Source organism: Silurus meridionalis, chromosome 3, assembly GCF_014805685.1.
Source record: "Silurus meridionalis isolate SWU-2019-XX chromosome 3, ASM1480568v1, whole genome shotgun sequence".
Classification (NCBI taxonomy): Eukaryota; Metazoa; Chordata; class Actinopteri; order Siluriformes; family Siluridae; genus Silurus; species Silurus meridionalis.
Genome location: NC_060886.1, coordinates 8,441,841 through 8,466,795, shown reverse-complemented (window position 1 = coordinate 8,466,795; position 24,955 = coordinate 8,441,841). Strand labels below are relative to the sequence as shown.

At 37.2% G+C, this 24,955-nt stretch overlaps 1 protein-coding gene across 1 annotated transcript; it reads left to right on the top strand.

Annotated features, from left to right (window-relative positions):
• The first annotated feature begins 980 nt into the window (after positions 1 to 980).
• On the top strand, positions 981 to 13,857 carry idh1 (isocitrate dehydrogenase (NADP(+)) 1). The gene is made up of 9 exons (XM_046844917.1): positions 981 to 1,136; positions 1,693 to 1,822; positions 5,188 to 5,479; positions 8,472 to 8,577; positions 9,686 to 9,863; positions 10,682 to 10,833; positions 10,987 to 11,127; positions 11,455 to 11,617; positions 13,129 to 13,857. The coding sequence occupies exons 2-9, from the start codon at positions 1,701 to 1,703 to the stop codon at positions 13,220 to 13,222; spliced, it is 1,248 nt and encodes a 415-aa protein (XP_046700873.1). The 5' UTR covers positions 981 to 1,136; positions 1,693 to 1,700; the 3' UTR covers positions 13,223 to 13,857.
• Positions 13,858 to 24,955: the final 11,098 nt, after the last annotated feature.

Genomic DNA, 24,955 nt, shown 5'->3' with positions numbered 1-24,955 from the left:
AGTTGAGATGAGTTGAGTGTTAAAGAAAGACCCTAAAAGCAACCTTTGTAGGTCTTTGAAGATCTCCTGTCTCAAATGAAGAAACTAAAACCATCATTTGGAGTAACAACATTTCATTCTTTGGTATACTGTGTACTGTATGTGGAAGAATGACAATAAAGATTGAGTTGAGTTGAGTTGAGTTGAGTTGAGTTGAGATGAGTTGAGTGTTAAAGAAAGACCCTAAAAGCAACCTTTGTAGGTCTTTGAAGATCTCCTGTCTCAAATGAAGAAACTAAAACCATCATTTGGAGCTCTCTGAGGACCCCTGTCTCAAACAAAGCATCTTTTGGAGATATTTGAAGACCTTCTGTCTCAGACAAAGAACCTAAAAGCATCTTTTTTTAATCATTATATTGTTATTTTATAGAACACATTAAAAGACGCAATGCTCCTTATGAGTTGCTGTATAACCAACAGGGAAGGTTGTGTTTGAAAGCACACAGAGCATCATTATTCATGTTGTTCTCCAAAGATTCCAAAACGTTATGAAATGGTTTCTGAGAACAACAGACCACTGTGTGTGTGTGTGTGTGTGTGTGTGTGTGTGTTATCTGATGAGGGTTTGAGCTTCTTTAAGCCTGTAGCTGTATTGAGATTGTTTTATCTCCAGTGGTCCAGGCGTGGACACCATACTCTGCTTAACTGATCATCTTTTGAGGCAGGAAGTCCAGTTTCCTCACATGATTCTGCTACAATTCTGCCATTATATTTTAGCTGATTCTACATAAATCTCATGAAGTTTGAGATTTATTTATTTTTTATTTGAGAACTTATGAGATGTATTTATTTTTTAGGAATAGAGCAGCCCTATGGTTTGTACTATGTTAAACGGTTTATTTACATAACACCATAACCTTCTACTCTAAAGGCGGATTCTGTGGGCGGGGAATATCGTTTCAGTTTAGTTCCGTCTCACCTCTGATTGGCTGAGGGTTGATCTGGTGGACCAGGCGACGCATCGTATTGGCTGATCGCAGGTTAAGGTTAGTGAAGGCCACGCCCACCGGCCAAGAGGGTGAAGTGTAACAACCTTCTCAGCTGCTTTTCCGCGGTTCAGATCATCTTTCTGATTGTCATCGATTACAGCAGTGAAGGTAAGATTTTATTTATTAGGGATCGAAGCGACTGGTTGTTTTGGATTGTTGTACAGGAGCTTTTGTTGTAAATCCCGGAAGTGTTTTGCCGCAACAACATGATGAATGGATGATGGCAAACAAACAAATATCAATGATCCTGGTTTGTTTAGTAAAAAAGATAAAATTCCCTGTCAATGCACAGCTGTTAATCGAGGATATATTTGCATTCGTCATTTATGTTGAGCTTTTTTAATTTAATAGGCAGGACAATTTATTATTACTGCTGCAAAAAAGCCATTTAATAGGCCTGGTTGGTGTTTTACTACAGTTTTTTTCACTTTACGGTTCACTGATGTTACCTGACTTGTTTACTATCTCCCAACAAATGTATAAATGCATGTAAAGATCACTTCACAATGGCTTCCTTCTTTAGGTCTTGTAGGTTGGGTTAGAAAAAAATGCTGACTCACAGGTCCTACAGCCTTTTCCTGAATAGGATTCATTCATTTCAGAGATGTGTGTGTGTTTACATTTGTGTGAATTGTGTTTGAGCATATCTTGCATGATCTTCTAGGGTCCAGAATGGCACCGAAGATCAAGGCCGGGTCTGTCGTGGAGCTGCAAGGAGATGAGATGACCAGAGTGATCTGGGAGCTGATTAAAGAGAAGCTCATCTTTCCTTACCTGGAGTTAGACCTGCACAGGTAATAGACATGAAGTGTGTGTGTGTGTGTGTGTGTGTGTGTGTGTGTGTGTGTGTGTGTGTGGGCGGGCGACATGATCGAGAGAGTTATTGAGCACAGCAGGATAGCTCTTTTGCCATTATCTCACACAATGATCTAAATTTTTCCTTTGACTTTACCTTCCCCTGATGGTGGTGTTCAGGTTGAACCTGACTCTACAAGTTTTTTTAATCACTGTTTGCATGACTTAAAATGTTCATGAAGAAGAAATTCTCACAGTGACGTCCATGATGTTTAGGTACAAATGTTGTTTTAATTATGTTCTGCACTGTTATCAGAGTTATTATATATATAAATGAGATCAACTGGAATCCAGTGATAATAAAAATTTGGGAAAGTTCTTCAAAATAAATTCTCTGGTTCTATTAAAAAATATATTATTTAGTTTTAAATAATGACTTTTTTTAAACCTAATTTTTCTAAGGGATTGCAGGGCCGATGTGTCAAACATGCAAATTCCTAATACATTTTATAGTTAGAAAATTTTTTTTGTTTGTTTGTATTTTGTGAATGTCAGTATTATTATAAACTGAGTTTACTGCCATTACCTGTTTTGCTCGATTAATTTTTTCTATGTTAAATAAGAATATCAATCACACTTTGTTTTTCTTTTTTTTAGTTCCATGTATGTTGCGTTCACTCTAAAAACTATTTTTATTTCTACAAAATATAACGTTGAATGTAAACGTTGAATGTAAAATCGGTGTCTTTCGTTTGTGGGACTCAACAACCCGAATGTAAAACGAGTGAGTGGAAAATTTTGGGAAAAAAAAAATAATCTTAATTTTACTTTTACTTCCAGATTAGGGTTGGGATTATAGTTTGGAAAAATTGTGCGCTTTATGGCATTGATCATATTTGGAATTGTAAGATTTTGACTGCACTACGTGTAATTAAACGACGAGATGAAGTTAATAAAATGTCGATTTCTCATGTTCGTGTGCTCAGAAACAGCATAAAAGCTTCCAACATTAAAAAAGAACAAAGGCATCATAAGTTCCGTTTTTGTTTTCCAATTGTAAAACGAACGTACGCGCATCTTTACAAATGTAGTAAAGCACTTCAGTTTGCTGCTGCGTTGTTAGGAAATCTACAGTAGCTATTGTGACACACGTTATTCACCCTGGTGTAATATTTATTCCATATTTAGAAATCCTACCTCTAAGGTTCAAAGTCTGGGGTATTATGCTTTCCTAATATATTAAGCAAACATTGCACACATTGCTCAATATCCTGTTCAATCATCTTTTCATTTAAATTCACATTTTTTTTTTTTCAAGAAAGGAGGTAAAAGCTCAGGTGTGTGCTGCAGGGGCTTGTAGTATGACTGACCCTGCACTTTGACCCCCTCACTTTGCTGTGAGTATGTGAGAAATAACTATTTCACTGTGGGACCAATAAAGTATTTAAAATAAATAATAAAAAAGCAGGTGTTGCTGCCATGAGAATCTGTTTTGTGGTCATAACGTTGGTTTCTGTTCTATAAAGATGTACATGTTCTGACAACTTCTGAACACCGTGTTCTAAATATCAGGTTCGTGTTATCGTGCAGGATGACGGCACTGTGTGGCTCCTCTGGTTAATGCCAGCTAACCTTTGAACATGTGATTAAAGCTGCTGGATTACTGTTACACAGAGTGTCCTGACTGTACTATGAACCTGTTTTTGTGTGTAGTGCAGAAAATACCAGATATCATTTTTACCCCATTAAATGAGTTAAGGTTTTATAATAATCACTCGGATGCATGACAAATTTTTCGATATGACAGGTGTTCACTTTTCATTGGGTTCTTCAGGATGCCTTTTTTTTGTGTAATTACCCTGAAAAAAACCCATAATTTACACTTCTATTAAGTTCATGCGTAAGATCCGGTCGCCGGTGGTGGTGAAGTCACCAAAAGACGTTCCTGCTACTGGTTGCCATGGTGACTTTTATAAGTGAGTTGTTCAGCTAGCATTTTAATGAAACAGGCGATGGATCTCGGGCGCTCTAGCAGTTGATTTCCCCGAGCCTATCCATGTTTGAAGGCGGTTTTCTCTACGTTGTGAATGATGAAGGATCTCTAATCACTGCCTCGAGTGACTCAAAGTGTCAGTGTCAAAATCTCTTCAATGTCTAAAGATCTCTTGAAGAACAGAGCGATTTTTTTATTATTTTTTAATTTTTATTTTGTTTACCAAAAGGTTGTAAATCCTGGGATTTCTTACAATCTGCTGTTCAGCTGTGGAGTCTGTGTGACCTTTACACTTTCATAAATGTTTTTTTTTTTTTTTTTTTAAAAGGATTATTCAGTAATAAGTGTAATCTAATCAGTAATAATGTAAACTGTACTCATCAAATAATTACATTCTCAAATTCTTTTTAAGTAAATGACCAAACCAACCACTTTTTAGTAGTATTGTTGCTGCTGTGATTTTCTCCCAGAGGGTTGGAGAAGAAGGAGTGGAATATAGGTAAAAGGTTACAGGCAGTTCAGAACAATAGGTTGAGCTCAGAAGCACTTAGAAGCAAGATAACAAAACAGTGTCTTGACTAGAGTCATGATTTCTTCTCTTCTTCTTCAAATTTTCTTCTCTTGTGTTTGGTTTGTCATAGGTGTAAATAAAAAAAAATAAAACTACTTCATCAGTATTTAAAGATTATTGTAATTCAGGCACTTGTGCACAGTAAACTGAATTTTGTTGTTTGTTCTCAGTTTCCCTTCAGACTGCTTTATTGTAGAACATGGGCAGAGGCGATAGTTTCAATTTCTGGTCTTTTCAATTTATGAAATTGAGAAATATAATGGTGTATCTGTCTCTCTCTTTACTGGCCAACAAGTTATTTTTTTAATTCATGGACTTCATAGGATGGTCTTGTAGAGAAAAACACAGACAAACTATATTCCCAAAAGTTTGCAGATGCCTGCTTAAGGACGTTTGTGTTCATCAGCCACAAGGATGTTGGTAAAATCAGGTACTAATGGTAAGGTGAGAAGGTCTCGGATCTTCAAGATCAAGATCTTCCTCTCCAAACCATGTAAACCATATCCTAATGGAGATCACTTTGTGCACAGGGGCATTGCATTGCTGGATCAGGTTTGGGTTTCCAAGTTCAAGTGAATGGTGAATTTTGTTACACTTCATCCAAAGATATTCTATACAATTGTGGTAACAGTCACAATACTTTAGTCCACATAGTGCATTTTCTGTGAGGATTAAGGCCATGCTTGCACAGAAGTAGACAGACAGATTACCTTAGGATGTTCCTCCAATGTGGATGTGGAGGAACATCTTAAGAAATGCAAATACTACTATAAATGATATACCACTGTTTCTCGTTGCAGCTATGACCTAGGCATTGAGAACCGTGATGCTACTGAAGACCGGGTGACTGAGGAGGCTGCTGAGGCGGTGCGTCGCTACAACGTGGGCATCAAGTGTGCCACCATTACACCCGATGAGAATCGCGTGGAGGAGTTCAAGCTCAAGCAGATGTGGCGTTCCCCCAATGGAACTATCCGGAACATCTTGGGTGGCACCGTGTTCCGCGAAGCTATAATATGCAAGAACATCCCTCGTCTGGTACCTGGCTGGACCAAACCCATTATCATTGGTAGACATGCCCACGGTGACCAGGTGAGTTGAGTAACAGTATATATACAGTATGTAGCATTCTTTCGATCTATCGAGAACTGTTTCCAATATTGTAGTTTTACTTACACAATCACAATTTTATTTGTAACCTGTAAATAATTTGCTTTGTTTTGTAACTTGATGACAAGATAGTTAAGTTATTTTAGTCATCAGTTAGGGTGAATAGGTTTGTAAAAGTAGTGTATAATGAGGGGTTAAAAAGTTAATATAGTAATCATTTAATAAATTAACCAATGAATATATATTTGATGCATTGCATGGGGTTTCATCATTGTGTGCTCTTTTTCTTGTGAATATATCCAACATAAATTCAGTATAATATCGAAATTGAAAGACACTTTGTACATCAGTTTCTGACTTCAGGTTGTTTGTGACGATGCAACAGATATTAAATATATATATTTGTCACATACGCCTTCATACAGAGTACGACATATAGTCAAATGTCATTTTTTATGACTGTCCAACATGTAAACAAAAAACAGAATATAAAAATGTAATGAAGTAAGTAAAAATAAGTAAAATATATATATATTATCTGTGGCTATTCCATACCCTGATGCTGTTATATAAGAAACTGGACTTTTCTCAAACACAGTTGAATCATTAATAGACAAATGGTGGTCTTCAGAGTACTGAAACAATGTAGCTGAATGCTACATTTCTTAGCTCATGTTCCCAAAGACTTCTAGTATCACTGGGATTTGTCTATTGTATACGGTTTATCAGGGATTCTGCTGTCAGACCACTAGACCTCTGCGATCGCCTTTACACTCTTTACTGTCAGGTACTCCAGACTTTAGAAAGACTTCCAAAACTGATTTCTCCATCAGCGTGACAAGTAGAGCTCACGTGACGCGACGGTTCGATGGTACGAGGACGCCGCTGCCGTTTCCGCAATTAGCTTCGAAATCTCAATCATTAAGAAGGGAAATGTAGTTAAGTAAATGCGATATGACTGAAATGAACAGTCACATACACGACCACATGCAGCACAGCGTGCAGTTACTGAGGGCCTGGCAGAAGACTAGAATAAAAAATGAATACAAATGTAATTTATGTAAACAAATTACAATAGAAGAGATTAAAAGGTTAAAACAATTTTAAAACAAAAAAGAATTAGAATTAAATTAGAACTTGGAAAGAAAAAAATTCAATTTACACAATCGAATTTCAGTTCCACTCACTACATATACAAAGACACAAGTCACTGTTGCACCCAAAATAATACCCTTGAAATGAAATTCCTTGAAATTGCTTGTTTGTTGAGCTTTTTAGTTCACAAACAGCTGCATGATAGGAACATTTTATCAATTGATCATCCTTATTACTCAGGATTTGCATCGCAAATGATTAAGGAATAAAAACGTTTGTTAGGTATTTTATTTTGTCTTTCAACACACAACTATTGCAAAATGTCTGAGTAAAAACCTGTTTTGATCTTGTGTGTTGACAGAATTAAGAAACTCAAACATTATGACAAAAGATATTATATACCTTTATTCGTCCCACAGTGGGGACATTTTTGTGTTACAGCAGCAAAGAAAAAGAAATGTGCAAATAGACATAATAAATGTATATACATTAGTGTATAAATACAAAAGAAAAAAAGACCCCCATTAAGTAGTTACACTTTTAAACATATTGCACATGGGTACACGGTTTTAAATTAGTGTTACATTTATTTCATAAAAACCCTTTTATTGTTATTCTTGCACAGTTAAAAACACAATACAGTGTATATTATGGTGACTGGTTCCTGAGAGCAGCTGTAAAGTCTAATAGCAGCAGGGAGAAAAGACCTTCTGCATCACTCCTTCAGACACTTAGGATGTAACAGTCTGCTCAGAGATGAAGCTGTTACATACATCATTGATGATAGTTTAGCTACCGTCCTCCTTTCTCCCACCTCCTGTACGGTGTCCAGGGGAATCCCCAAGTCTGAGCTGGATTTCCCTGTCCTAGAATGACTATGCCATTGTGAACAAACCCTCTTATAGCTGAATCAGCACAAATCTCCACAGCCACTCTCAAAAGTCTTGTAGAACATCTTCCTAGAAGAGTGGTGGTTAATTGAGAGAGTGGGGGGAATGTCGAACAGGATATCTAAAAAGCGCGTATGAATTCTTATAGCCATGTGTCTACCAGGTTTTCTCTATCTAGTGTATAATTAGCTATATAATAATTAAGCTGTATTGTTGGGTTCCCAAGTTTGTACACTATATTGGCAAACTTTTGCAGACACCTGGAGCGTCACATTCCACATTTAGTCCCAATTCGCTCTTATAATTCACTTCACTCTTCTGGGAAGATGATCTACTAGATTTTAAAATGTGCTTATGGAGATTTGTGCTCATCCAGACACACGGGTTTTGGTAAAATCAGGTACTGATGTTGGTGAGGTGAGGAGGACTGGAGTGCAGTCAGAGTTTCAGTTAATCTCCGAGGTGTTATGTAGGGATGAGATCAGAGCTCTATAGCATTCCACTTAAGATCCTCCCTCACCAAACCATGTCGTGCTGGAACAGGTTTGTGTTTTAAGTGAACGCAAACTTTTATTATACTGCTTCAAAAAAGGCGTCCTGTACAATTATGTGCCTCCACGGTGCCACTTTGTAGTAACAGTTTGGAGAAGAACCACATATGGCAGGTGTCCCAATACTTTTGGTCCATGCATTGTATATGTGATGTTCTGGTGTAAAAAAAATAGAAACATTATATTTTTAACACCAGATCTAATTCATGAAGATAAAATGGGAACATGATTGACTTTAAAGAAAGGTAATAGCATTTTTTCATGATTTCCACTTAAATTTGGAGAAACAAAACCACCGTTGGTAGCTTAATTCTGGATAAAAGCATAAGCATCATTTAGCTGTTGAAGTTCGAGTAGATTAAAATTTGTCCACAAGATGTCCTCCTTGTCCTTCAACACTGCATTAACTGCTTTAACCAATCTTCTTTCCTACTTCAGTACAAAGCTACAGACTTTGTCGTTCCTGGACCTGGAAGACTAGAAATGACTTATACGCCCAAGGATGGAGGAAAACCTCTCAAATTTGTCGTCCATGAATTTGAAGGTACGTGGTTTGAAATGGTATATTAGAGACAAACATGCATCGTGTACACCCTGTTTAACCCAGGTGTAGAATGAGTTCTTCTTTCATGACCCCATGAGATCATTCGATCAGGCTGATGTCTGTGGCATGTTTGCTCTGGCAATATTGCAATATGTAGTCCTCTGTCCACAAGGCCAGGCGGGCTTTGTGTTCTTGCCCCACCCATGTACAGTATGAGCAAATACTAGGCTGATGAAATGGTAGTTTAGCCAACAAATTGGCTGCAATCTGTAGATTTAAGAAAGTGGTCCCAGTGAAACCTTTTAGTTTCTTCTTTGCTCGGCAATGCTTGTGCAGATTAGTGTTTACCTTTAACTGTATAAAGTATTATTATTTTTTAATCCATTTTAATCCATAATAGCAATTATAAAGTCTCTTTATAAGGAATGCTCTCAAATGTAATATAGGGTGTAATGTTACGATTTTAAAAACCCTATAGGACAAAATAGACTTTTCTTCTTCTTCTTTCGGCTTCTCCTATTAGGGGCCTCCAAAGCGGATTATCCGTCTCCATACTACTCTGTCCTCTACATCTGCCTCTTTCAAACCAACTACCTGCATGTCTTCCCTCACCACATCCATAAACTTCCTCCTTGGCCTTCCTCTTTTCCTCCTTCCTGGTGGCTCCATCCTCAGCATTCTCCTACTGATATATCCCATGTCCCTCCTTTGAACATGTCCAAACCATCTCAATCTCGCCTCCTTCACCTTGTCTCCAAAACGTCCTACATGCGCTGTTCCTCTAATAAACTCGTTTCTAATCCTGTCCATCCTCATCACTCCCAACGAAGTCTTCTTCTTCTTTTGGCTTCTCCCATTTGGGGTCGCCACAGTAGATCATCCTTCTTCATACCCCCCTGTCCTCTATATCTGCCTCTTTCAACCCAACTACCTGCATGTCTTCCTTCACCACATCCAAAATCTAGAATAACAACAGCAAATTGGGACTAAATATTAAACGAGATTTCTCAAAAGCACATGGGTATCTGATGGTCAGATGAACTCCAGCTTTTGTCCATATAATGTATGCAATACAGCGTCATGACCCTCTTGTTTGACCCCACCTCAGGCACTGGCGGCGTGGCTCTGGGCATGTACAATACAGACAAGTCCATCCGTGACTTCGCTCACAGCTCCTTCCAGATGGCTCTGTCTAAAGGTTGGACTCTCTACCTCAGCACCAAGAACACGATCCTCAAGAAATACGACGGTCGCTTTAAAGACATCTTTCAGGAGATCTATGAGAAGTAAGGGCACCACATCCCAAATATGATTTTCCATAAATATGAAGTAAACGACCATCCACATTTCACTCTAGAAATGTCTCGAAACATTTCTGTGTATTTTTTTTATTATTATTATAGTCTTCCAACCTTCAAAAAAACTCTTAAAACACAAGTCATTTCAGGATGAAACCATTGAAAACTATGTATACAAATATATTCAATATACATACAAAATTTATACTTCGTATATAAAATCATTTCTTCCCCAGCCATATCACATTTCTACATAAACTTCTAGCACACATGCACGATCGTATACTTGAGTTGATGAGTAACAGTAAACTATATGATTTCAAAATCATCGGTCTTCTCTTTTTTAATCTAATTTAAAGGTATAATAAACCTCTAATGCTAATTGAACAACTTCACTATAAAATGTTTTAGTTTCTGTGTTGTTGTAACTTTTTCTTTCACTAGTCTTAATAGAATTCACTGTATTATGCCTACAAATGAGACCAACATATAACAGCCAATCAGCTTTCTGCTATTGGGACGAATCTCTTTTGGATTGTACCACAGATGTAAAACAGTGCAAGTTTAGTGAAAAAATAAAATGAATTCAGGGCTCGGTTAAGACCAGTTGCTAGCAACGCAATTGTGTAGGGTTTTAACAAGGTCTTTATTTAAATGACAGAAACCCTGCAGCACTTTATTTTCAACTTTAGCCAAAATGTTATTACATCAGTCTGTATTCAGAAATCCAATAGGATTCAGCTTCTCCTATTCAGCATGTATTATTCAGCATGTATTATACTGCATATATACGTGTGTATTTATAGGGAATACAAGGCTCAGTTCGAGGCTAAGGGCATCTGGTATGAGCACAGACTGATTGATGACATGGTGGCCCAGGCCATGAAGTCTGACGGAGGATTTATCTGGGCATGCAAGAACTACGACGGAGATGTACAATCCGACGCTGTTGCTCAAGGTGAGGCTCAACATGCAATTTAAAATACATATATATCTGTTTCAATGTCTTCCCTATTTTATTTTTTTTTAAGAGACATCATTTTATAAATTTTTTAGTGTTATGGATTGCTTTGTATGTGTAGTTTGTTCTAAGATGTATTTTTTTGCTCAGGTTACGGCTCTTTGGGCATGATGACAAGTGTGCTGGTGTGTCCTGATGGACGCACGGTGGAGGCCGAAGCTGCTCACGGCACGGTTACGCGTCATTATCGCCAACACCAGCAGGGCAAGGAGACGTCCACCAACCCCATAGGTGATAGACACACACACACACACACACACACACACACACACACACACACACACACACACAGTTCTGGAAAAAGCACACCGATCTATTAATAAAAGATTAATCTCCATTACAATTATCACGAGCCTAAAACCAGTTTACCAGTTTGCTTGACCAGTTAGGTTTGTATCCGCTCAAAAAATTAACGACTGTTTTTGCAAAATGTAGTAAAGTTAAAGTAAAAGTCTCCCCAAATAGAAATACTTCAGTATCAGTATATACTGTATGTGTACCAATATTTATGCTTTATAAATACAACTCTCATGTCTAGACCTCTGTTATTCTCTTTAGCCTCTATCTTTGCCTGGACGCGAGGGCTCCTGCACCGGGCCACTCTAGATAAGAACACAGAGCTGCAGGTCTTTGCCCAGGCTCTGGAAGCCGTCTGTGTTGAGACCATCGAGGCCGGTTTCATGACCAAAGATCTGGCCATCTGCATCAAAGGAATGGCCAAGTGAGTCTCACCTCTGCTTCACCTTTGCTCACCTCTGCCACTCGATCACACTGAGCAGTACCGTATTTTCCGGACTATAAGCCGCTACCTTTTTCCCACCCTTTGAACCTCGTGTCTTAAACAACGGAGCGGCTTATTTATTAATTTTTTCTAGGTTTTTTCCGGTTTCACAAACTTCAAGCCAAAAAACTGAGCCCCATAACATTAGACCAATGAAATTGCAGAACGGGTTCAGGTGAACCAATGAAACTCTTTATATTAAATCGGATGCGCTCCCACTGAATCGGGCCGCACCACATCATAAATATGGATGAGGTTCCTCTGACGTTTGACCTGCCGCTCACTCGGACTGTCTACAGGAAATACAAATCATTCGTCACGCTGAAAACAACCGGGCATGAAAAAACGCACTTTACCTGTGTTCTGAGCTGCACGGCATCGGAGAAAAGCTTCACCGATGGTGATTTTTAAACGCACGACGATGCCAAAACATAAACTCCCGAGAGAAATTGTTGTGAAAGGAAGGAGGAAGACAGTGAACAATGACTTTCTTGGTAGGCTACTGTTTAGATACAAGCCATGTAACAGACACTGTCTTTCGTTAAAGCCTGTGTAAAGTTCTTTAGTTTCAGTGTAGACACGGCTTATAGACAGGTGCAGCATATTTATGTTCAAAATAAAAATCTTTGTCAAATTCAGTGGGTGCGGCTTATATATGGGTGCGCTTAATAGTCCGGAAATTACGGTAATTCTTATTTTAACCCAAGGATGTCACTCTAACTCTCACTAATATTGTATATTACATATTAACGTATAATACGCTGCAACTACAAAATTATTGGGACACCTGAGCAAGATTCTGAACATCCCATTCCACATTTAATTCCCATTTCCTGTTATCCTGGGAAGATGTTCCACTAGATCATACACTATATGACTATATGGACAAAAAGTATTAAGACCCCTGATTTCTTCAGCCTTATGTGCTTCTTCCCCAAACTGTTACCCCAATCTTATTCACGCCATTAGTTCTACATGCACATAAAGTTTCTCATTGAATGCAGAAATATTTCTGGGACAAATGATGTAATGTACGACCTCAAATCCATTCTAAGGACAAAAGTATCCGACTTCCAGATGTGGTTCTTTTTCAAACGGTTAGTTGGAGGCACACAAGATACTGGACACAAGATGTCTTTGGACGAGTTCCAGCATGACCGTGCTCATGTGCATAGAGTGAGCTCCATGAAGATATGGGTTGGAGTGGAAGATCTGGAGTGGCCTGCTATAGAGCTCAGACCTCAACTGACCTGACTTTACTAGCACCAAGATTCACTCAAATCTAGTGGAACATCTTCCCAGAAGTGTGAAAGTTATTATGAAAGTAAATGGAGACTGAATGTGGGAAACAGGTTTTCAAAAAGCACAAATTAAATCGTTATTATTGTTTATTAAAATGTTTCCAAGCACTGAGGAAAAGACATAACTTTCTTCTTTTCTTACTCGTTTAGTGTGCAGCGAGCAGACTACCTGAACACCTTCGAGTTCCTGGACAAGCTGGCGGAGAATCTGAAGGTCAAGCTGTCAAACCAACCTAAACTGTGAAGCGAACCGTCCTTTATGCTCCATACACACACGCTGCACACACTCACAGGACCAGAGGACTGACACGCTCGGATCTCAACACAGCACCCAGTACCAATGCACAGGCATGGTCTACAGTACCTCCTCTCCTGGTTTGCATAGACACACAGGACCATACCACTGCTACAAAATGGGGACTTTTTTTTTCTTTTTCAGATAGAAGAAATATAGTGGCATTTTAAAGGATTAGACATGGCATACACACACATTTTCACAGTTTTAGCCCCAATGAAGAATCCTGTACTAATAATTTTTAACGTGTGAATCCGTCCGAATTCAAGTGTCAGGTTTGTGCGCGTTGTTTTAATGTTGTCAGGTTTATTTAGCACTTAACAAATTGACATTTTTAGGAAAGTATGTAGGGCATGTTCCTGCAAGGCCGTGTCAGGGTTTTTCCGAACACTCGTTGCCTTATAAGCCTGCGTTTGTGTGTCTGTGTGTGTGGTGTTTGTTCGTAGTTTATGTCGTCATCCTAAAAAAAAAACAAAAGTGAAACAGATTGTGAGAAAATGCTTTTCCATTGTGTTTTATAGCTGTTTTCAGAAACATGTTATTAGTCTTTGGCTAATAATAAAAAAAAAAAAACGAACCACAAACTGTGTCTTGTCTCATTTTATTTATTTTTTGTCCAATTTCAAGCTTCGGAAAACATCGCCATGGTGTTGACTTGCTTTGTCCAATAGAGGGCAGCACTGGAGTCAATGTTTATTATTTTGAAGTTTCAAGATAAATTCAATTAATCGTTTTTTTCAATATTGTAACAGTGTGTATTGATTACAAATAAAACTTGATTGGATAGATAGATAGATAGATAGATAGATAGATAGATAGATAGATAGATAGATAGATAGATAGATATTTGTACAATGTAATTGTTAAGCGAGGCTACAGGCAAACTACAGCAAAATTAAACAATATTAAACATTAAGGACAAAAATGTAATAATGAGGCCTAATAAAGTTATAATTACAGGTGTGTGCAGAAGTGTATGTGTGTATATACAGTGGTGTGAGGAATTGTTCCTGATTTCTTTTTTTATTTTTTGTGGTTCATGCTCGAAAGACCTCCAATGTGGCTGAATTACAAACAATTCTGTATAGATGAGTGGACTAAATTCCTCCACAGTGCTGTAACAGACTCACTGCAAGTTATCACAAACGCTTGATTGCAGTTGTTGCTGCTAAGGGTGGCCCAACCAGTTATTAGGTTTAGGGGGCAAACACTTTTTCACAGGGGTCCATGTAGTTTTGGATTTTGTTTTCCCCTAAACAATAAAAACCTTCATTTAAAAACTGCATGTTGTGTTTACTTGTGTTCTCTTTAAATAATGAGTAGTAAGAAATTTCCCAATTGTGGGACGAATAAAATTATATTTGATCTTATCTTAATATTTAAATTAGTTTGATGATCTGAAACATGCAAAGAGATAAGAAATCAGGGGGGCCAACACTTTTTTTACACCACTGCATATATTAAATAAATGATATGAATATTTACATATATGACATATTAGTAAGTGTGCAAACAATACGCAAAGTAAGGTGCTATAGTACAGTGCAATTATATTAAGAGTTCTGAAAATGAAAAATTGTGCATTTCGAAGTGTGTTAACAGATACAGAGAACAGAGAATACTCTGCTACCACCTGCCTTGATCTTAGCTGAGAAAAACATCAGCACCTCTCATACGGTATATGGATTTCTTTCAATACAAGAAGCACATCCGGTCTTTGTTTAATCAAACTATAATATGAGCTAGCCGGCTGCTGATTGCTGTGCCCACATGTGAGGGACTCTCTACTGCTTTTAAGGATCCTTGACATGATTAGATATTAGTAAGCCTGGTAATCCTGAGGTGACATGCAAGCGGAGCCAGAGCGACGAATGACAGCAGCCGAAGGAAGATATGAAAAGTCAGGTGGACACTATTGTCCTGGGAAAATTGGGTTTGGTTTATAAGAACGGAGGCTCGTTCTCAAGTCTGGGTGACAATAAAGGTTGCTGCTGTGCTCCTGGGAGCGGAGTGTTATTAAGATGAAATGGAAAGACTGTGAGACCCGGTGTGTGTGTGTGTGATACGTGTGTGTGTTAGTAAGGGTTTGGGTATAGTGGCAGCAGATCAATGTGTCCAAGTATAGAGTAATGGTGGATATATTTCTTTGTGTTACAGAAAGAAAAGTTCTGGTAAAATATGTGGTTTCTATTTGTCTCCTACTGATCTTACATTTTTCAAACTATGCATATTTAAGATTTATACACTTTATGGCTGAAAGTTGATGGGCACCTGATGTGTTTGTTGAACACGTTATTTCATATGTATTTTCTTTCTCACTTCATACAGCATTTCATAAGAAGGATATCATACCAACATTCAAACATGGTGGTGGTAGTGTGATGGTCTGGGGCTGCTTTGCTTTGCAGCTTCAGGACCTGGATGACTTGCCATAATCGATGGAACCATGAATTCTGTGCTTTACTAAAAACATACATGATCGAAAACACACCAGCAAGTCCACCTCTGAATGGCTCAGAAAACAAATCTGTCCTTAAGGCTACAATTTGGCCAAAATGAATGCTACAGATCCTACAGTGTGACATGGGGATCATGTTCATAATGTCGGACAAGCAACAATTCCAAAGGGCTATTAAAAATCACCCGGCAGATATTGAACGTCCTGCTATAGACCTGATCCCAACCCTACTAAACGCCTTAGATTAATTGGCCACACCGAATGTGAAATTGGATGGTCAAAAAGCACATATGAATCTTATAGTCAGGTGTCCACAAACGTCTGTCCATATAGTGTATATTTAAATTATAGTACTAAGACGTTAGGTTGATGTTCCTCATTGTTCCTGAACCACCACAAACTATATTAATATATGTTTTGTTTAGTTTTGCCCAATCTCTTTCTCTCTCTCTTTCTCTCTCTCACTCTCTCTCTCTCTCTCTCTCTCTTTCTGTCTCTGTCTCTTGTCCTTAAAGGGAACAGTGGTTTCCATGGGGACAGCAGAGGCGCTCTACTCTTCAAAAGCGAACAGAGCAGAGGTAGCGGGCCCTTTTGTGTTGGAGAAGAGAGCACACAACAACACTGGGCAGATGAAAGCTCTGCCATCCTTAAACCCCATCATAATTTAGTCGTCAGTGCAGGAGGATGTAATCAAAATACAGAGAGAGCGCACACAAACACAGGGAAAGGGGAAATAAAGAGAGGAGCCAGGTCTCGGTCAAGAAATATCAGAGATGAAGAAAGAGAAAGGGAGAGAAAGAGAGAGAGAGATGGAGTGATAGGGTGAATAAATATCAATAAGATAAAGAAGCACTGTTCTGGGTAAAGCCTTATTTTGCTTCAATCTTTTTTTCTGAGGACTATGGTATAAAAGAAGAATACGTATTTTGAGAATCCAACATTAAAACAACAGAATGCGCTTATATTTATAATGCACAAACCTTTACTCTTTATATATATACTCTCCTAAATACCCTTTATTAAAATATATATATATAATACAATTATATATAAAATAATAATGATTATGATAATGATTTCTTCTTCTTCTTTTTAATAATAATAATAATAATAAAAGAAAAAAGAAAAATAATGGAATAAAATCTTGAATAAAACTAATAATTAGTAATAATAAATAAACTAATAAATATTATTAATATAATAATAATAATTTTTATTATTAATATTATAATTAAATAGACGTTTAATTCATAGTCAAACTAATGTGATTTGCAATACAATTAAACATGCTGATTGATATTTATTAATATCTATCTATCTATCTATCTATCTATCTATCTATCTATCTATCTATCTATCTATCTATCTATCTATCTATCTATCTATCTTTATCCTGAAATTCTATTCATTATTATATTATTATGCTTTTTTTTGTGATTTATTTTTGGCTTAAACAGCAGGTGCTGTGGATACACTGGATAACAACATTTTTAGCAGAACATCAGTGAAAGGCAAATATTCAAATGTGTATTTAAAGTGAAGTGTTGCATGTCGCATCACCTAACGGTGTAAGCCATTGAAAAAGCTGATTCCTTTACCGTGAAGGTCAAATGTTATGTAAATGTTGAATTTCTGCAAACAGTCATCTGAAGCGTTACCGTTTCATATTTGCCGTTAATTTCACCATTTCATCATTGAGCGCTTTGACCCTTTGTGACGGTGTAGCCGTTTGAAAAGGTCCTCTTTCCTGCACTCCTCCCTCTCTTTCCGAATGTCACTTACAGGGGCCGGCTGACTCCCCTAATAGACTCTCAAAAAGGGGTAAGGGGGAGCAGGAAGACAAAAAAAAATAGGAGATTCTGCGTTTTTCTGGGGCGCATTAGCATTTAGCGTTATTTCACATGCAATTCGGTGTGGGTCAGGCACAATATGAAGGCCGTGAGTTTACAGCTGGGGCTCACATCGCCATTATCCCTCCACAATGGTGCAGAGAGGAACTTATTTGTGGCCATTAGCCGAAGCCTTCATGTCCTTCATTAGAGGAACCTTTTTGAAATAAGCCAAGACAATGAGCACAGAGGAAGGGAGCGGAGTGGGGAGAGGCAGGGAGGGGAGTTCACAGATTTAAACAAGTCCCCATGATAATTACTGTATTTCTCCTCTGTGGCCTGAAAGAGACTTGAATAATGTTTCTTTTTCTGTGTGGGACCTGGACAATGGATGCTGGGATAGCTTCAAGCACTGCAGGCTTTGGCCTATTAGCCTGCAATCTTCTATCTGCTCTTCGGTCTACCCCCTCCTCCTCCTCCTCCTCCTCCCCCTTCTCGTCTGACAGAAAGCTTCCAGGCAAATTTGCAGATCAGCCACCCAGGACTCAGAACTGCAAATCAAAAGTGATGTATATCAGAGTAGAAAATCAATTTGCCTCATTATGTTTCAAAACAAATCACATTTTCTTTCTAATAGCAACATCTACATTCAAAACCATGTGGATACCTGACCATGAGACCCATATGTGCTTTTTCGAACGTTGTATTCCTGATTTATTGTCTTCTATGTAAAACCTTCACTTTCTGGGAAGCCTCTCCACTAGATTTTGGAGCATGGCTCGAAAGGTTATGTCAGAGTTCCACCTTGAACACACATTGACTTTCTGGATCTCAATTTGTGTACAAAGAAATTGTACACAAATGCTGTGATTTGAGCCTCTTAGTCCCAGTGAAAAGGAAACTGTAATATTCAGTGTTGACTCTGAAGGCCTTAAGGCAGATAGATACCTTTGACCCTGGCAACACATGATGCGACAGCTGAAATCTGATTGGATAGAAGCTTCAATGTAAATTTATACTCGGGCGCTCTGGTACAAGTGAAACTGCAAAATACAAAAGATCCTAGACAATCACTCTGCTGTGTGACAGGAGAAGGATCTCCTTCTTTTATTATAAATAGAGATATATACATTCTGTTGTGTTCTATTTTTATTAACAATAATGTACATCTGTTTAGATCCCATTAATGCACCATAACCTACAGTGTTGTAGGTTGTCCACCTGATGGCACTGATATGACCACAGACTTTCATTCTCTCTTTTTATTAATATTATAACGTGCTGATGCACATTATGTACGGTTACTTAAATTCCCACATGTATATACAACAGCCATGTACATAAAAACAATATATTATTATTTTGCAATGTTTTTACCTCATTAATTATTATTAACTTTAATGGGCAGTTCTCAGATTCCCACCTGACTGCACTATTGTAAGCCTGTAATATAGGGATTCAAAAAAATAACTTAATTTTTTGTTCTATCTATCTATCTATCTATCTATCTATCTATCTATCTATCTATCTATCTATCTATCTATCTATCTGTCTGTCTGTCTGTCTGTCTGTCTGTCTGTCTGTCTGTCTGTCTATCTATCTATCTGTCTGTCTGTCTGTCTGTCTGTCTGTCTGTCTGTCTGTCTGTCTGTCTGTCTGTCTGTCTTTTTATCTATCTATCTATCTATCTATCTATCTATCTATCTATCTATCTATCTATCTATCTATCTATCTGTCTGTCTGTCTGTCTGTCTGTCTGTCTGTCTGTCTGTCTGTCTGTCTGTCTGTCTGTCTGTCTGTCGGTCTGTCTATCTATCTATCTATCTATCTATCTATCTATCTATCTATCTATCTATCTATCTATCTATCTATCTATCTGTTTAGCAAAATCTACTCAAAAAAGATATTTGCATTTCCTAAACATGTAAAACAAAATAATATTTGTGTAATAGTGTGCTGGTGGAATGATGGTGCCTGGAATGTCCTCATTACCATCCTGATCGAGACGCTTAAAATGAACTTGTAGTTCTATATCGCTGAATATCACCAGCTATTGTGCTGAAAAAAAAAATACATTCAAACATGTAATCTAATCAAATCAGTATATGGGTGGATTTAAGTTACAAATGGATATATGATAGTATGATGCGATATATGATATGATATGATGACATGATATGATATGATATGATATGATATGATATGATATGATATGATATGATATGATATGATATGATATATGACCTTTTAGTACTAAATGGTTTTTCCAGTTTAAAAATTATTTTAAGCCCATTCATTCATCTTCAGGAAGTGTTGAATCCTGGTTGTGGTGGAATCAGACTGGGCCTGATAAGACCAGGCAATTCATGTTTGGGAGGTGGAAGAAAATTTGAGAACTAGAAGAAACAAAGAGAAGACACAAAAGAGCAACCTGAGCTCAGGATGGAACAGGATCCTGCAAATGTGAAGTGACAACATAACTCACCATACCATCACACTACCTACTTACATATCAAAGAAATGATTTATACTATAAATGATTTATACTAAGGAATTTCTTGATTTATACTAAGGAATGATTTATATAAAATGATTTATATTATTTTATACAAAAAAAAAATTTAAATTACACTATTTGGTCATTTGGGACAGGCTGTCATTTGTATAGGCTTTTATTTTTCTCCCAAATGGGGATACTTTGCTGCATACGTATTCATGGCATCAATTAATCCCATATTGATAGCAGGGTCCTCATTTTTAAATGAATGAAATGAAATAAACTATTTTGGCATATGGCAATGTTCTTTTGTGTTCAACACCTTTCTAACAATAATACCATTCCAACAGCATCAACAGTAATTAATGACAAATAGTGGGTTAAAAACAACTTCAAATTCATTTTACAATATATATTTTAAGCCAAAATATACATGCTGCACTTCTAGAAAGAAAAGGGAAGCAATGAAAAAGGAAAGTGGAAAAAGAATGTTAAATGAAAAGATAGCAAATCTGAGAAACAGGACCGAAATGAAAAATATTGCGCAAGCGTGCGACAAATCAAATTTTGGCATTGCATGGGATATTGTATTGAAAATAAAAATAGGAAAGAAAAGAAATACATAAAGGGAAGGACAATACAATAGAAAGGAAAAGGTTTATATGTAAATACCAGTGTATGGTCAAAAGTATGTGGACACAGACCATCACACCCATATGTGGTTCTTTTAGAAATTGTTGCTACAATTCATCATTGTCTAAAATGTCTTCATACACTGTAGAGTTACAATTTCTTTTCACTGGAAGTAAACATGCTAAACAATGCCTCCGTGCATATAACGAGCTCTATGAAGACATAATTATAATCACTGAAATGGAACTCGAGTATCACGCACATGATACATCTTTGGGATGAACTGGAACGCAGACTAAACCCCGGATCTTCTCATCTAACATCAGTAACTGGTTTCACTACTGCTCTTGTAGCGGAATGAACACAAATCCCCACAGACATCCTGCAAAATGTCCCCTGAAAAATTATGCTTTTTATAACAGCAAAAGGAGGATTAAGTTTGAAATGGTTGTTCAGCAAGGACATACTGAATGTACTTTTACTAAAGTCATATTGGAATGGAGTAAGTTCTGCAGTAAGGTATCTGTACTTTTAACTTAGAGTAGTTAATATGCAGCTTGTGAAGCAATACAGATTTAATGTCCTCTGAAAATAACTCTACATACAGCCATTATTGTCTAAATAACTGTCAACAAAAGTGAGTACATCCTAAGTGAACATGTCAAAACTATCTCCAAAGTGTCAGTATTTTGTGTGAGCAGCATTGTTATCCAGCACTGCCTTAATCCTCCTGGACATGGAATTCACTAGAGCTGCACAGATTGTTGCTGGGATCCCACAGGTGCTCAATAGTGTTCATGTCTGGAGACATACTTGGCCATTCAATGATTTTCACCTTCAGCTTCCTCAGCAAGGCAGTTGTCATCTTGGTAGTGTGTTTGAGGTTGTTGTTATGTTAGAAACCTGCTGTTTAGCCCAGTTTATGAAGGGAGGGCATCATGGTCTGTTTCAGAATGTCACAGAACATGTTAGAATCCATGTTTCCCTCAATGAACCACAGCTCACCAATACCAGCAGCACTCATGCAGCTCCAGACCATGATGCTACCACCACCATGCTTGACTGTAACGCGACAGCGGCAGGTCGGTTTGCATGGCCGTAATCTCAGAAGCAAGCCTCTTTAGAAACTGGCCCACAAGAAAGCCCAGAAACAATAAGCTGCACATTGACTACTCTAAAAAATATATATATATTTTAATAAAGTTTAATTTCTATAGTATTCTCCCTTGAGAAGATACTAAAATGGTTATTGTAATGTGAGGGGTGTACACACTTTAATACGATCTATCTTTCCTTGTACTGTTTATTTATATTTATATTGTTCATTCATCTGTCATTATTTATATCTGTCATATATATAAAATGCATTTCGTTGCCTTGTACCGTAACTTGTGCAATGACAACAAAGTTTAATCTAATCTAATCTAATCTTATCGAAATTTATCTAAGAGATGAGAGCGGAACCGTTTATCCACCAGGATAAGTTTCCTCAGGGGCGCGTTTGTGATGCACAGCCGAGTATGACAGTTTGTAAACACATTCAGGTGAGTCTCTACAAAACATCACTGCATGAAATAGAGATGTTTTCCTGTTTGAGCTTCTGCACGGTATGATTTAGGCATGTTTGCTGGAATGGCAGTGTGCTCAGGTGTTGTGTGTGATATATGATCAGGAAAAGGAAATGTCATTGGCCAGGATGTAGGTGACAGTTAGCTCGGTACGGGTTTTGCTAACAGAGCGACTAGCGAGCTCTCAGACTGGAGCTGTGGATCCACACCAAGGACGATCCGTTAGCTAGAAAAGGAGATTGGATTGGTATCAAATCTCAGATGTGTAATAAAATCATCTTTTACGGTTTTTCCCCGTGCTGTTGATTATGTTTTTGGGTTTTCCGGCGATTCTCCCGGTGCTGCTGTTTATTGGGAACGATTACTGGGGTTTTGATCAGCTGTCCACAGCTACTTATTGGACAGTGTTGTAATGTTGTAAAATAATATTTATTTGAATTGCATTTATACTTGCTTTTTTATTATAATTAAATAAAACTATTGACTTTTTTATCTTGAAAATAAATTTTTTAATTATTGCTTTTTAGATTTTAAATAAAGTCGTATATTTTATGTTCCCACATTTAATAATATGCAATTTACACTTGAGTAGCTGAGGGTCAGGGGCCTTGTTTAAGGGCCCAGCAGTGCAGCTTGGTGATGCTGGGGCTCAAAAATACGACCTTGAGATACCACTTTCAAGTACATAGTATATAATGGGATGGGATGTTCAACAACCACATCTGGGTGTGATATTCAGGTGTCCTCTTTTAATATTATTATCATTATTATTATTATTATTATTATTATTATTTTATATAAGAATATGTTTGCCATCCTATTTTATTTATATATATATATATATATATATATATATAATTCCCTAGCCACTTTTTTTATTTTAAGTAAATTCTTAATTATTATTATTTAAATTTTCTGATTAATGTCATATTTTGTCTAAAAATTTGTTTCCAACTGAGTAGCTGAGGATCAGGGTCCTTGATTTGTCCTCTTTTACTATAATAATAATAATTCTTCTTTTTGTTAATTATTATTATTATTATTATTATTATTATTATTATTATTATTAACTGACAATCAGGTGAGCAGAACCTTTTTAATTTAGTTACTACATTTACATGTATGGCTTTTGGCAGACTTATAATTGAGCAGATGATAGTCAGGGGTCTTTCTCTGGGGTTTAAACATATGACCTTATGACCTTAAGTCCAACATCTTAACCACTTGACCACCACTTCCATGTACATATTAGATGCTTGTAATATGGCACTTGTCTAATGTGACCCTTGAATCAAAACTGCAGAGAAATATGTAGATATGTATATTATATAGTTTTATCAACTGCCCTGCTGCTACATTATAATCAATCAACTGACATCATCAACATTAATATGAATATACCTGGCATTTTATTATTTGTTTAATTCTTTTAAATGTGTTTCTTTTTCCAAAACAATATGTTCCTATTTCTTTACTGCTTTATAAACAAATAAAATATTGTAGTTAAATAAAATAACATATAAAGTACAAAGTGAGGGTTTTGTATATATATATATATATATATATATATATATATATATATATATATATATATATATATAGAGAGAGAGAGAGAGAGACACGTGTTTGATGTACAATCTATAATTGAATATACATTAATGGTATATTTAGAAGGAAAATGAAGAGGAATACAGTTAATCCAATAAAAGATCCAATGATAGAAAAATGTTTTCAAAGATATTACACAAGAACAAATTTCCACCAGATTTCTCACACATGTATGAACCACTCAGGCTTTTTTTTTTTTTTTTTTTTTTTTTTTTTAAAACAGCCTGTTGCATTGCTTTTAGAATAACCTCCATTTTCTGGGAAGGCTTTCCACTAGATTTTGAGGCATGACTGTGAGGATTTTTCTGTTGATTAAAATGTGATAGTGAGATCAGATATACTGATATAGGGTGAGGTGGTCTGGAGTGCAGTCTGTGTTTAAGTTCATCCTAAAGGTGTTTGGTGGTGTTGAGATCAGAGTTTAGTGTCGGATAGACGTGTTATTTTACTCTAACCTTTTCAAACTCTGAAACAGACTCCGACCTTTAGTTTCTTGGACAGTGGTGGTCCAGTGGGATAAATAAAGTGTCTGTCTGTCTGTCTACTCAGTCTGTCTGTCTGTTTACTCAGTCTGTCTGTCTGTCTACTCTGTCTGTCTGTCTGTCTACTCTGTCTCTGTCTACTCTGTCTGTCTACTGCAGGGGTGGCCAACCCGCGGCTCGCGAGCCGCATGCAGCTCTTTGGCTGGTTTCATGCGGCTCTTACGTTCATATCGATTTTTGAGACTTAAATGAGCTTGCCCCTACTGGGAAACTTTTCGGTATTTCAGACCTTGGCATGAGGCCAATCATAAATTATGGGATGCACCGAGAATTTCGGAAATCCCTAAATCACCGAAACAACACGGCAGAAACACAATTGTAATGACGCAATAAAAAAGCGCAGCAGCACACGGTTATCTGGATAAGAGCAACATGTCTGCGGTGTGTGGATTGCGATGTGCAAAACATGCAATGCTGAAATTTCAAGAGGGGGTGTATCTGCAAAGAGTTTCTCCAAGTCGCAGAAAAGTAAAGTCAATCCGAGCATGCGCACTCCGTCTGTAGAGGACGTTTTTGAAAAGGCAGGAAAGTTTTCCAGTGAACATAA